Source organism: Heptranchias perlo, chromosome 9, assembly GCF_035084215.1.
Source record: "Heptranchias perlo isolate sHepPer1 chromosome 9, sHepPer1.hap1, whole genome shotgun sequence".
NCBI classification, from domain to species: Eukaryota; Metazoa; Chordata; class Chondrichthyes; order Hexanchiformes; family Hexanchidae; genus Heptranchias; species Heptranchias perlo.
The window spans coordinates 54,526,746-54,539,656 of record NC_090333.1 but is presented as its reverse complement, the minus strand read 5'-3'; the positions used below and the strand labels follow the sequence as shown (position 1 = coordinate 54,539,656).

The 12,911-nt window shown below is 46.4% G+C and overlaps 1 protein-coding gene across 1 annotated transcript in view; it reads right to left on the bottom strand.

Annotated features, from left to right (window-relative positions):
* The window catches only part of nmnat2 (nicotinamide nucleotide adenylyltransferase 2), a 275,260-nt gene that overhangs the window by 24,422 nt on the left and 237,927 nt on the right, over nucleotides 1–12,911 (bottom strand). The window contains exon 5 of the mRNA XM_067989728.1: nucleotides 2,686–2,809. Within this exon, the coding sequence (XP_067845829.1) occupies nucleotides 2,686–2,809 (124 nt within the window). The remainder of the gene's footprint in view (nucleotides 1–2,685; nucleotides 2,810–12,911) is intronic.

The window sequence follows — 12,911 nt, the reverse complement described above, 5'->3', positions numbered from 1 at the left end:
CCACCACTGTAACATCACTCACCTCCACCTTTCTGCAGCTGAAACCCTCATTCATGCTTTAGTCATCTCCAGGTTTGACTATTCCAATGCACTCCTGGCCGACCTCCCATCCTCTACCCTCTGTAAACTTCAGCTCATCCAAACATCTACTGCCTCTGTGCAATCCCGTAATAAGTCATGCTCACTCATCTCCCCTGTCCCCACTGACCTACATTGGCTCCCAGTCCCCCAATGCCTCCAAACTAAAATTTCCATCATCATGTTTAAATCCCTTCATGGCCTTACCCCACCCTATCTCTGTAACCTCCTCCCAGCCTACAATCCCCCTAGAACTCAATCTTTTCCGACTTTACTCTTTTGTGCATCTGCCCTCCCTTCACCCCACCATTGGTGGCTGTGCCTTCAGCTGTCTAGAGCACACGTTCTGGAATTCCCTTTTCTAAACAACTCCTCCTCACCACCTCCCTCTCCTCCTTTAAGACCCTCCTTAAAACCCAGCTCTTCCTCCAAGCTTTTGATCACCAATTCTAATATCTTCTTCTTTGGCTCGGCATCCATTTTTTTTCTAAAAAAAACCCATCTGTGAACCGCCTTGGGGGTTTTCTATGTTAAAGACACCATATAAATGCAAGTTTCTGTTGCTGTGATCGCATCCAGATTATTGAAGGAAGCACTAAGTAAAAGCCAGGCACTGCCCCACAGAGAGAGAGAGAGTGAGAAAAAATCAGAGGGGAAGTCAGCAGCACTGCTTTAGCACACCTTCTGGTAGGCAATTCGATAGTGACACAGGCGTAAGCATGAAAACAAGTCAAAACAAACAGTCCACGCACAAAACGTTAACTCCTTTGTTTTGTCCACAGATGCCACCTGACCTGCTGAGTGTTTCCAGCATTTTCTGTTTTTGTTTCAGATTTCCAGCACCTGCAGTTTTGTGCTTCTTTCTAATAAAGCAAGTAGATTACTTTTAGTTTTTACTTCCTTCTTTGAAGATGCTCACTCATGCCTGGGTATGGTTCCATGGGTACTAGCATTCTACTGGTGTCTCAGTCAAGTGAAGGTTCTTCATGAGTTGGCCTTGACAGTGAGTCTCAGTGTGTGTGGATGTTGGGTGAGGAAAGAGTTGGGCAGTGTGGCCAAATGGAGTAAATGTACTGCCCCGCCCCCAGCTGAGATCAGGGGCGCGATTTTAACATTGAAAAATGGGTGGGTGGGTTGGGGGCGGGGGTCATTCAAAATCGCAACCATTTCAGACGTGCCCACAACCCGCGCCCACTTCCGGTTTCCACTGGAGCAGGACAAGGAGCGGGCGACCAACCTGCTCCCAGGAGACGGGGTGTTGATTAAAACCTTTCAGTGAGGTTGTGGATCTTCAGTTTTGGAGAGTTTCCGATCTCGACCCTGGGGGCCGGGATTCCTGGGCCTTCCCTTTCACGCACCAACGATTGCGGACCCCCCCACCCAACGATCGTGGACCACCCCCCTGATCTGATACCTCCCAATGATCACCGACCCCCCCTCAATGATCACGGACCCCCGTGATGACCTGTGATCCCCACCCCCCCCAATGATCGTGAACCCCCCAATAACCCCGATCCCCCCCACAGTGATCACGGACCCTCGCAATGACCCCTGATTCCCCCACCCCAACAATCGTAGACCCCCCCGAAGATCACGGACCCCCGCGGTGACCCCTGATCCCTCCCTCCAACGATCCCAGACCTCTGCAATGACCCCCGATCCCCCTCCCCAATGATCGCAGACCCCCCGCGATGATCCTCGATCCCCCTCCCCAATGATCGTAGACCCCCGCAATGCCCCCTAATCCCCCCCACAACGATCGCGGACCCCCGCGATGACCCCTGATCTCCCCACAACGATTGCGGAGCCCCGCGATGACCCCCGATACCCCCCCGCAACAATTGCGGATCCCCGCCATGACCCCCGACCTCCCCCCAACTATCACGGATACCCGCCATGACCCCCAATCTCCCCACAACGATCGCGGACCCCCATGATGACCCCCGATCCCAAAACCCAACGATCATGGACCCCCATGATGACCCCCGATCCCTCCCCATGAATAACTCCCCCGTCCGAGACCCCCATGTCCACCGGTGCCCTGTGCCCACCCATGCCTCCCTCTATTCCTACAATCAAAGACTTACCTGAACACATCCTCTCCCTGGCTGCTCTCCCGTCCGACTGAGACCAGCCTGTCAATGAGACTGGCCAGTCGGACGGCAATCCGACAAAAAAAATAAAAGACGTCCTTATGTCAAAATTGTAAGGTCGTCTGGGAAACCTGTACTTTGGCGTTTCCAGTCCGCAATTTGACCCCCCCCCACCGCCGGCCCCTTCCCAGCTCGGGGTCAAAATCATGCCCCAACTAATTTAGAACAAACTGGCAATCAGTCCTGGAGCTGTCCTGGTCTTTATGTCTCAGTAACTCAGGTGGTGAATTTATCCACCAAGCCACTAGTGAAGCTGCAAGTAGTTTACTTGAAATGTCACTCAATGGTTCTATTCTGTTGCAGGAGTGTAGCTTCTGTCAAACATTGCATTTGTTGTGTAAAGGACAACAGCAGTAGAGAACATTGTGATACTGAATCAATGTTTGATAAGACTTTCTCAGTCTCTTTCACTATTCCCCATTATGTAGCCCCCTGTATAATGGATGAGACCTACCTGCAGTAGGTTTGTCGTTTGTGATTGTAGAGTTCTGGTAGATGGAGCGCCTTCCATTCTGTGGCTGTCCAATTACAGGTGTAGCTGGAGAGTTTACATTGGACAGAATGCAGCCCGTCACTCTCTAGGAGAAAATTCATAAAGAAATGATCATTATTACTGTCAGCCACCAGTGTCTGGTGTGTTTACAGTGCTACTGATTAGTTTCTCAGCTAAGAGCAGCTTATAACAGCTTCCATCAGTAAACAGAGGTGCTTGTCTTTATTATTTCCAATTAGCACTTCATTTAAAAGTAAAATCACTTTATTTCACAGCTCCTGTTAACTGGTGTTTTATTTGCACTAATTTCGTCTTTAAGAAAAGTCAAGCTGAATTTCAATTATTTCTCTTGTAATAGGCTGCAGAGGGATCAGCTCAACTGCCTAAGTACAGCATTTCTATTGTGCCTTATCACATCATTGAAATAGGCTTCATGGAATGAGTTACAATTGGAGTGCAATGACTGTTGTCACGCATGATGTGGAGATGCCGGTGATGGACTGGGGTGGACAAATGTAAGGAATCTTACAACACCAGGTTATAGTCCAACAGTTTTATTTGAAAATCACAAGCTTTCGGAGGCTTTCTCCTTCACCTGACGAAGGAGAAAGCCTCCGAAAGCTTGTGATTTTCAAATAAAACTGTTGGATTATAACCTGGTGTTGTAAGATTCCTTACATGCTGTCACGTAGATCAATTCTGCACCAGCAACATCCCACAAACAGCAATGAGAAGAATAGCCAGTTCAACTGTTTTTTTTAAGTAGAGTATTTATTGAAGAAGTATTGTTGTGCTAGAAACTCCCTGTTCTTCTTCAAATCGTGGTATGGGATCTTTAACATCTATCTGAATAGGCAGACGAGGTCTAATGGTTCACCTGATGGATGGCTCAAACCCACAACCCTCAGATTCAGATGGAATAGTACTACCAGCCAAGCCAAGCTGAGATTATCATGACTCAACTTACTAGCTATTCCTCCAGGATTGAACTAATACCCTTGACCTTCATGCCACTAATGATAATGGAAAAGAGAACCAAATGGGATCTTCACTAATAACACACGTGGCTCAAAGTAATTAGAGAGCTCAGCTCTCAGTGCAGTGTTAATTATCCTTCAGAGTCCAGTTTATGTTAAGCAGTCTTCTTTTGGTATATGCACTATACAGCATCAACAAAGCCAGAGAGCACCATTTTATTTTCACAAACTGTGAATGAAATCAGCTCATAGCAGTATTCAGCACAATGATGTGCACTCTAGAATTCCTGCACTTTGCAGTGATTTAATCCGAGTAAACTAGAATTTATTTGGTAAATCAAAAATCCTTGTCAAGACACTTTACTAATGGGCTGTTTTCCCCTGAATCTGAAGCGATCTGAGGAGCCTCTAGTGTGGAGGTTGACTCAGCACGTGACAAAAATGATTTCAATGTGGAGAGGGTTCAAAATATGTACTGGGGGTGATTTTCCTGATTGTTGCCCCCCTGGGAATACCCACTTTCCTGGGCGTAAAGGTCAGGAAAAGGGAATCCCATTTCACCAAGTCGCTACCTCATTTATATTTTCCCAGGATTTCTGGGGCTTCCCAGGAAGGGGACTGAATTGGATCTACCCCTGCAGTAGGTGTAGGTCAATGGTATGAGCTGGGAGGGAGTGTTCCCAGCCTCCCGCCTCATTTTCCTGTTGCAATCCTACATCAGAGGACTGAGTGATGAGGAAAGATTGGAGAAGCTTGGACTTGGGGATGGATTTTAGCTTGCAGCCAGTTTCCAGTGGGATGCAGTGCTGGCGAGTTAATTTCCTGTCCACCCGCAGCGGAATGAGGCCAAGTCAATTTTAACTAATTGGGCAAGATTTCAACATTTAAACTTACAGACAACACAGATTCCAGTCATTGTTAATACCGAGGCCACCATTTTTAGCATGAACTTTGGATGTTTTTTCAGCACATTTTGACACCAAAGCTGTCTTTTAACCAAGAACTGCGGATGTTTTCCCAGACCTGGCAAGGTGCAAGAGGAAAGCTCGTTGTCAGATAGGCAATCGCTGGCTCACTTTCTCTCTGTCCCCCCCACCCCCACCCCGTCTCCATTGTAATCTTTCTTCTCTTTCTCCATTTAAATACTACTGTAGTCATTGCTCCTCTGAACTTTCTTCTCCTGTTTCTTGGAAGCTCCGTGTTAGCAGTCCCATGTGCTCCTCTTCCTCCCTGCATCCTCACTGTATGGAAATCAAGATTGATTGCACCATCTTAGAGTCATAGAGTCATAGAGTTATACAGCACGGATAGAGGCCCTTCGGCCCATCGTGTCCGCGCCGGCCATCAAGCCCAGTCTAATCTAATCCCATATTCCAGCATTTGGTCCGTAGCCTTGTATGCTATGGCATTTCAAGTGCTCATCCAAATGCTTCTTGAATGTTGTGAGGGTTCCTGCCTCCACAACCCTCTCAGGCAGTGAGTTCCAGACTCCAACCACCCTCTGGGTGAAAAAGTTCTTTCTCAAATCCCCTCTAAACCTCCCGCCTTTTACCTTGAATCTATGCCCCCTTGTTATAGAACCCTCAACGAAGGGAAAAAGCTCCTTAGTATCCATCCTGTCTGTGCCCCTCATAATTTTGTACACCTCAATCATGTCCCCCCTCAGCCTCCTCTGCTCCAAGGAAAACAAACCCAATCTTCCCAGTCTCTCTTCATAGCTGAAGCGCTCCAGCCCTGGTAACATCCTGGTGAATCTCCTCTGCACCCTCTCCAAAGCGATCACATCCTTCCTGTAGTGCGGCGACCAGAACTGCACACAGTACTCCAGCTGTGGCCTAACCAGTGTTTTATACAGCTCCATCATAACCTCCTTGCTCTTATATTCTATGCCTCGGCTAATAAAGGCAAGTATCCCATATGCCTTCTTTACCACCTTATCTACCTGTTCCGCCGCCTTCAGGGATCTGTGAACTTGCACACCAAGATCCCTCTGACCCTCTGTCTTGCCTAGGGTCTTCCCATTCATTGTGTATTCCCTTGCCTTGTTAGTCCCTCCAAAGTGCATCACCTCGCACTTTTCCGGGTTAAATTCCATTTGTCACTGTTCCGCCCATCTGACCAACCCATCTATATCGTCCTGCAGACTGAGGCTATCCTCCTCGCTATTTACCACCCTACCAATTTTTGTAGCATCAGTGAACTTACTGATCATACCTTTTACATTCATATCCAAGTCGTTAATGTAGACCACAAACAGCAAGGGCCCCAGCACAGATCCCTGTGGTACCCCACTGGCCACAGGCTTCCAGTCACAAAAACAACCTTCGACCATCACCCTCTGCCTTCTGCCACTAAGCCAGTTTTGTATCCAAAGTGCCAAGGCACCCTGGACTCCATGGGCTCGTACCTTCTTGACCAGCCTCCTGTGGGGGACTTTATCGAAGGCCTTACTGAAATCCATGTATACCACATCCACTGCGTTACCCTCATCCACACGCCTAGTCACCCCCTCAAAAAATTCAATCAAATTAGTCAGACATGATCTTCCCTTGACAAAGCCATGTTGACTATCCCTGATTAATCCTTGCTGCTCCAAGTGGAGACTAATTTTGTCCTTCAGAATTTTTTCCAATAATTTTCCTACCACTGATGTTAGGCTCACTGGCCTGTAGTTCCCTGGTTTTTCCCTACTCCCCTTCTTGAATAATGGTACTACATTAGCGGTTCTCCAGTCCTCTGGCACATCCCCTGTGGCAAGAGAAGTTCTGAATATATGTGTTAGAGCCCCCGCAATCTCCTCCTTTGCTTCACACAGTAGCCTGGGATACATTTCGTCCGGGCCTGGGGATTTATCCATTTTTAGGCCTGCTAAAACCGCCAATACCTCCTCCCGCTCGATGTTAATATGTTCGAGTATATCACAGTCCCCCTGTCGTATTTCTATGTCTACGTCGTCCTTCTCCATAGTGAAAACAGATGCAAAAAATTCATTTAGAACCCCTCCTACATCTGCCGGCTCCACACACAGATTGCCATTTTTGTCCCGAATGGGCCCTATTTTTTCCCTAGTTATCCTCTTACCCTTAATATACTTATAAAACATCTTAGGATTTTCCTTTATTTTGCTCGCCAGTGTTTTTTCATGGCCCCTCCTTGATCTCCTAATTTCCTTTTTAAGTATCCCCCTGCACTTTTTGTACTCCTCTAGGGCTTCCTCCGTCCTTAGCCTTTTGTATCTGCCAAAAGCCCTCCTTTTTTTCCTAATCCATTCTCGTATATCCCCTGACATCCAAGGTTCCCTGGAGTTCTTGGAACCACCCTTGACCTTTACGGGAACATGTTGCCATTGTATGGTCTCAATCTCCCTTCTGAAAGACTCCCATTGCTCCGATGCGGATTTTCCTACAAGCAGCTGATCCCAGTCCATTTTGGCCAGATCCTGCCTTATCCTATTAAAATCGGCCTTCCCCCAATTTAGAACCTTTATTTCCGGCCCCTCCCTGTCCTTTTCCATGACCACCTTAAATCTCACCGAATTATGGTCACTCTCACCAAAGTGCTCACCTACTAGCACTTCTTCCACTTGGCCGGACTCATTCCCTAGAATTAGGTCCAGTACCGCCCCCTCTCTTGTAGGACTTTCTACATGCTGGCTCAAAAAGCTCTCCTGGATGCACGTTAAGAATTTTGTACCCTCTAAGCCTTTTACACTCTGAGTATCCCAGTTAATATTGGGGAAGTTGAAATCCCCCACTATTATTACCCTATTATTTGCACAATTTTCTGAGATTTGCCTACATATCTGTTCCTCTATCTCCCCCTGATTGTTTGGGGGTCTATAGTACACTCCCATCAAAGTGCTTGCCCCCTTTTTGTTTTTAAGCTCCACCCATATGGCCTCATTTGAGGAACCTGCTAATATATCATCCCTCCTTATGGCAGTAATTGATTCTTTAATTAATATTGCGACCCCCCTCCTCTTATACCTCCCCCTCTGTCTCGCCTGAAGATTCTGTACCCCGGAATATTGAGCTGCCAGTCTTGCCCCTCCCTCAACCATGTCTCTGTGACAGCAACAATATCATACTCCCATGTGTTTATCAACATGGGAGTATTCTCTCCCAGGATTTCAGAACTTTGGAATTCCTTACCTCCCACTACTTCTCGATTTCATAGAATCATAGAATGATATAGCATAGAAGGAGGCCATTCGGCCTATCATGCCTGTGCTGGAGTTTCTTTTAAAGAGAAATTTTAAGTCTAATTTGTAAGCCCTCTACACAAAACACTTCTGGTAGAGGAAAGGTTACTTACAAATGCACACTTAAGGCAGTCTAATGAAAAAATAGTCTCTTTCACATACTCATACTCTTAAATCTAATGCTGTGGAAATTATTTTTTCACAATTCAGAAACAGCAACAGAACACTCAGTTCAATGAGACATAACAGCTTTTCTTATCTTTTGTAGATCAGACATTTTCACAAATATTAAACATAATGTTCTCTTCCCATCTCCCTCCCCTATCTCAACAATCAATCCGTTGTCAGTTTTTAAGGATAACTTGGTCCTAATGAAGTTCACTACGATCACAAGATCTAAGGGGAGTAAGCTGCTTTAAGGCTCCTGTGCATCTTCAGTATTGCAAAATACAACTTGTCAGAAAATGCAGAGTTTTTGGAGTTGCTGTAAAGTGAACTGTACCGAATAGGAGGATCTCTGGGATTCTCCAAATATGCCGAGTCTGCTATCTGTCTGTGGTAGCTTCCCTCCTACAGGAATCTGCTGCCAAAGCTGCCGCAACTGTTCCCCAACCTGTGGCTCCAGCTCCTGTCCATCTCTGCTTATCTGGACTTTCGTATTATCATTCCATGGATTGAGCAGATGGTGGGCATATTGGAAAGGAAAGCTTTCCTTTCTTATCCATTCCACTCTGAAGACTCCTCCTAGCCCAGCAGAACTCTTGGCTTCTTTCCTTACTCTATACAGCCTTGGTGGTGTTCTGCAATATAGGCCTTAGCCCTTCATCCAGGTTTCTAAATTTTAAAAAATATATAAAAACACACTTAAAAAATTAATTGTAAACAATTTTACAACACCAAGTTATAGTCCAACAATTTTATTTGAAATTCACAAGCTTTCGGAGGCTTCCTCCTTCCTCAGGTGAATGTGGAGGAAGGAGGAAGCCTCCGAAAGCTTGTGAATTTCAAATAAAATTGTTGGACTATAACTTGGTGTTGTAAAATTGTTTACAATTGTCAACCCCAGTCCATCACCGGCATCTCCACATCATGGCTACCATTAAAAAATTAAGGGCTACTTCTTCATGGAATGGGGTAATTTTAAAAGAGAAAAAACCTGTTGCTTTCTTAAACTTCTGCTCCTGTGATTCCATCCAGACTTGTCCAAGAATAAAATATTGGTGGCACGTTTGAGGGCATTATTATTCATTAAAGCAATGTCATATTAAACTTTTTCCTGATGACATTCATAATCCAGAACAGAATGCAGATTTACTCTGTAGGCAAAACAGCCATCCACTTCCTAAGTGGCATATGCTGCTTTCAGCATAATTTAAACTCAATCTGAAATGAGAGCTAAAATTTCAATGAATAAGTAAACAGAAATCCATTACTGATGCCTCGTAAGAAACGCATACTTGTCCCACATGAATGCCAGTACAAAGCAGAGTCAAAGTAACAGGTTCAGTCCTACTGCTTTCATGTGGCACAAAAGCATGGTTCAAAAACTGTTCTGTGTCCATGTCTGTCCACAAATACAATACAATTTATAAGAGCTGCTGTTGGCAGACCTTGATCTGTTTCTATGTTACAATGGCAAACCGATATTTGAATGACATCGTGAATCTATTTAATCTGCATAGGTGTCCATTTTATGCTGCTTTTGGAAACAAGACTAATAATGCTTAGACATATAAAGAAGTCAGGGTCTAAGAAAGCAGAATCTTCATAGTGAATCCCAAAGGAGAATTTTAAGGAATAATCAACCCCTTGCCCTCACTAAAGGTTCCATCAGAGTTACTTTTAGCTGAAACATCTTCCTTTATGAGAAAAAGGTTAAGGGTAACCAGGTAACGATAGACCTACTGGAGCAGAGTGCACATTCTATTATTAGAAAGTAGTGCTGGAGCCATTTGCTGCCGTTGGGTGAAATGATTTGAGCTCCACAGCATATGTTATATATTTGCAGGATGGTCCCACAATGTCTCAGTTGGTAAATCTACTAGCCAATTGTTACCTGTGTAAATAAACCATACACAGTACATAAACATGTTCAAAAACTGCTCTGCGTCTACATCGTCCCAACAAGCTCCTAGGTATGATACCTAGTCTGTGTTAGGATAGCTTATATAAGCAGTGAGGTGATAGAACGGCTACAATTTATCTCAGCACCCCAGAAGGGGAAAGATCAGTGAAGTCTAACAATTATAGAATCACAGAATTTTATAGATACAGAAAGAAACCATTCAGCTCATTGCACCTCTGCCAGTTCTCTAAAAGAGCTATTTACTTAATGGGCCTGATGTTACCAGGGCTGCGGGTTCTCAGTGGGGGGGCTATCGGGCACGCGGGTAACGCGCCCGGCGAAATCCGTCAGCCACCCGCGCGATCGTAGCCCAATTGGATCCACTTACCTGTTCCTCCGGGTTCCCCACTGCTGATCTGCGCGTCGGGCGGGCTGCGCATGCGCAGTAAGGTCTGTCAGCTGGAGGAGCTCTATTTAAAGGGGCAGTCCTTCACTGACAGATGCTGCATCAAATAGAAAAAATTACAGCATGGAGCAGCCCAGGGGGAAGGCTGTTCCCAGTTTAATGATGCCTCACTCCAGGTATCATTGGATGGGGGAGGAGGAGGGGGAGGACAGAGATCTTGCCCCTCGTGGGCGGGAGGAAGCGGCCTGCCTCTGTCACCAGGAAGGCCTGGCTCGAGGTGGCAGAGGAGGTCACCTGCACCACCAACATATCGCCCACCTGCATACAATGCAGGAGGCGCTTCAATGACCTCAGTAGGTCAGCCAAAGTGAGTACACTTACTCTTTCCCCTACACTCCGTCTGCCACATCACTGCCCCCACCCCACATCTCCTGCTGCACTGCCAACACTACTCTGTAACATCACCCCTCATACCCATTCAAACCTCATCCTCATCTTACCTGCACCTACTCACCTCGCCAGTACTCATCCCGCCACTACCACTCAACCCAATCCTCATACAATCTCATGGCTCTATCTCATACTCACCCTCTCGTGCATCTCTTTCACAGTCAGCCTCACTCAGCCTGCCACTACCTGTGCTGCAGCCACAGGGCATGCATCACATATGTGCAGTAGGCAGCGTAAGGCAAATGTGTCGTGAGCATGAAGGGGATGCACAAGGGTGTTTGAGGGTTTGTCATGGTTGTTACTTATATTGAATTTCTGACCAACTCACATTACATATTATATTGGCACCACTACTGCCACGTCTTTGCGAATCTTGTCTGGTTTGTGCAATAATGCCCTCTCCTGAGGATCACTATGAAGACCCACAACTGATGCCACCCATTGTGTCACTGCAGACTGGGTATAAGTGTATTTGCAGGGCTCTTTTGTGCAGACGACTGAGAGACGTCGGCGATGTCCCCGGTTGCACCCTGGAAGGATGCGGAGGAGAAGTTGTTGAGGGCAGTGGTGACTTTGACAGCGACAGGTAAGAAGATGGTGCTCGGGCCAGCCAGGAGCAGCTTGGCATGAAGGAGGCTGCAGATGTCCACGACTACATGTCGAGTGACTCTGAGCCTCCGTGTGCACTGCTGCTCAGAGAGGTCCAGGAAGCTGAGCCTCGGTCTGTGAACCCTGTGGCGAGGGTAGTGCCCTCTGCGACGCATCTCTCTCTGCAGTAGCCCTCCCTCCTGCTGTACAGGTGGATGTGTCACAGCACTCTGTTGTGGAGCTCCACGTGTCAGAGGTGGACTGCGTGGATGGCGAGGCTGGTGATGCTGTTCGCCCTCCGAGGAGGTCATGACTGCAGCTACGGCGGCCCCCATCCGGAAGATGTACATCTGAGGGGGTCCGCAAGGTAGGTACATGTCTCTGGACCCCGGGGTAAGTGTGCAAGTTGGTGACTTTGATTGTCAGGAGGAGGGTGGTAGAGGCCAAACTTTGTCCCAAGTGACAGAGTGGCCTCCTGCAATGAGTGAGGGTCTCCCTCCGCCACCTGTCAAATGGACCTTTGCAGCTGCCACAGGCTGACAGCTGCAACAGGTCCATTTGAACTGGGAGTGTTTCCCCCAGTGTGGGAAACAGTCCCATTTTGCTTCAAAATCCCACCCCTCCTCACATAATCCCTTAATCAGGTCAGTTAATGACCTGAACAAGCAAAGTAAATAGCTTCAAGTGGCATCCCGCTGGCTTTAATTGGCTGCGGGATTCCCACCAGCGGGGGCTGCGCGCGCACGCCGGCGCATCAGTGGGGAACCCGGAAGTGGGCGGGTTGGAGTCGGGCTCCCGACCCACTCCGGGATTCTCCGATTTTCGGAGCCCTCCTGCCAGGAACGCACCCGATAGCGGGTGCTAAAATGATGCCCAATATACTTATAGCCCTAACTCCAATCCATGGTTCTTGTGAGCATGACTCCTCATTGGGAGTGAGTATCATGGAGTCACCCCTATAAAGAATACAAGTAAGAGCAGCATAAACTATACTATATTATAAACTATTTCTTTAGAAAAATGCTCATTTTCATTTACAACAACAAGAGATCTAACGACTCCCCAAAGACGTAAGTAGGATATTAGTCCCAGCTAAATACCTGTACAAAAAACAACTGGAAAAATAGTAGTTGAGTGTACAGACTATAAAATTCTACTTTTAAAAGAAATATTCCTTATTCGAATATACAATAATTCCATGATTATTATTTTCTAGTAATCAATTTATTAGATTATTATTTGGTAAACCTGTACTGATTACATCTCAATCAAAAGGTTACAAAGGGCAAGTTTAAGACAGACAACAGGAAGCACTTCTTTGCACAGGGAATGATCGACAGATGGAACAGGTTTCCAGGAAGGTTGAAGCCATGTCACTGGATTCATTTAAGAAACAACTGGATGCTGTAATGGGCAGATGGTATGATTGGTATCTGGAATCAAATGGGCTAAAGGGCCTGGAAGACCTGAACCAAACTTCTTATATAATTAAGAATATAA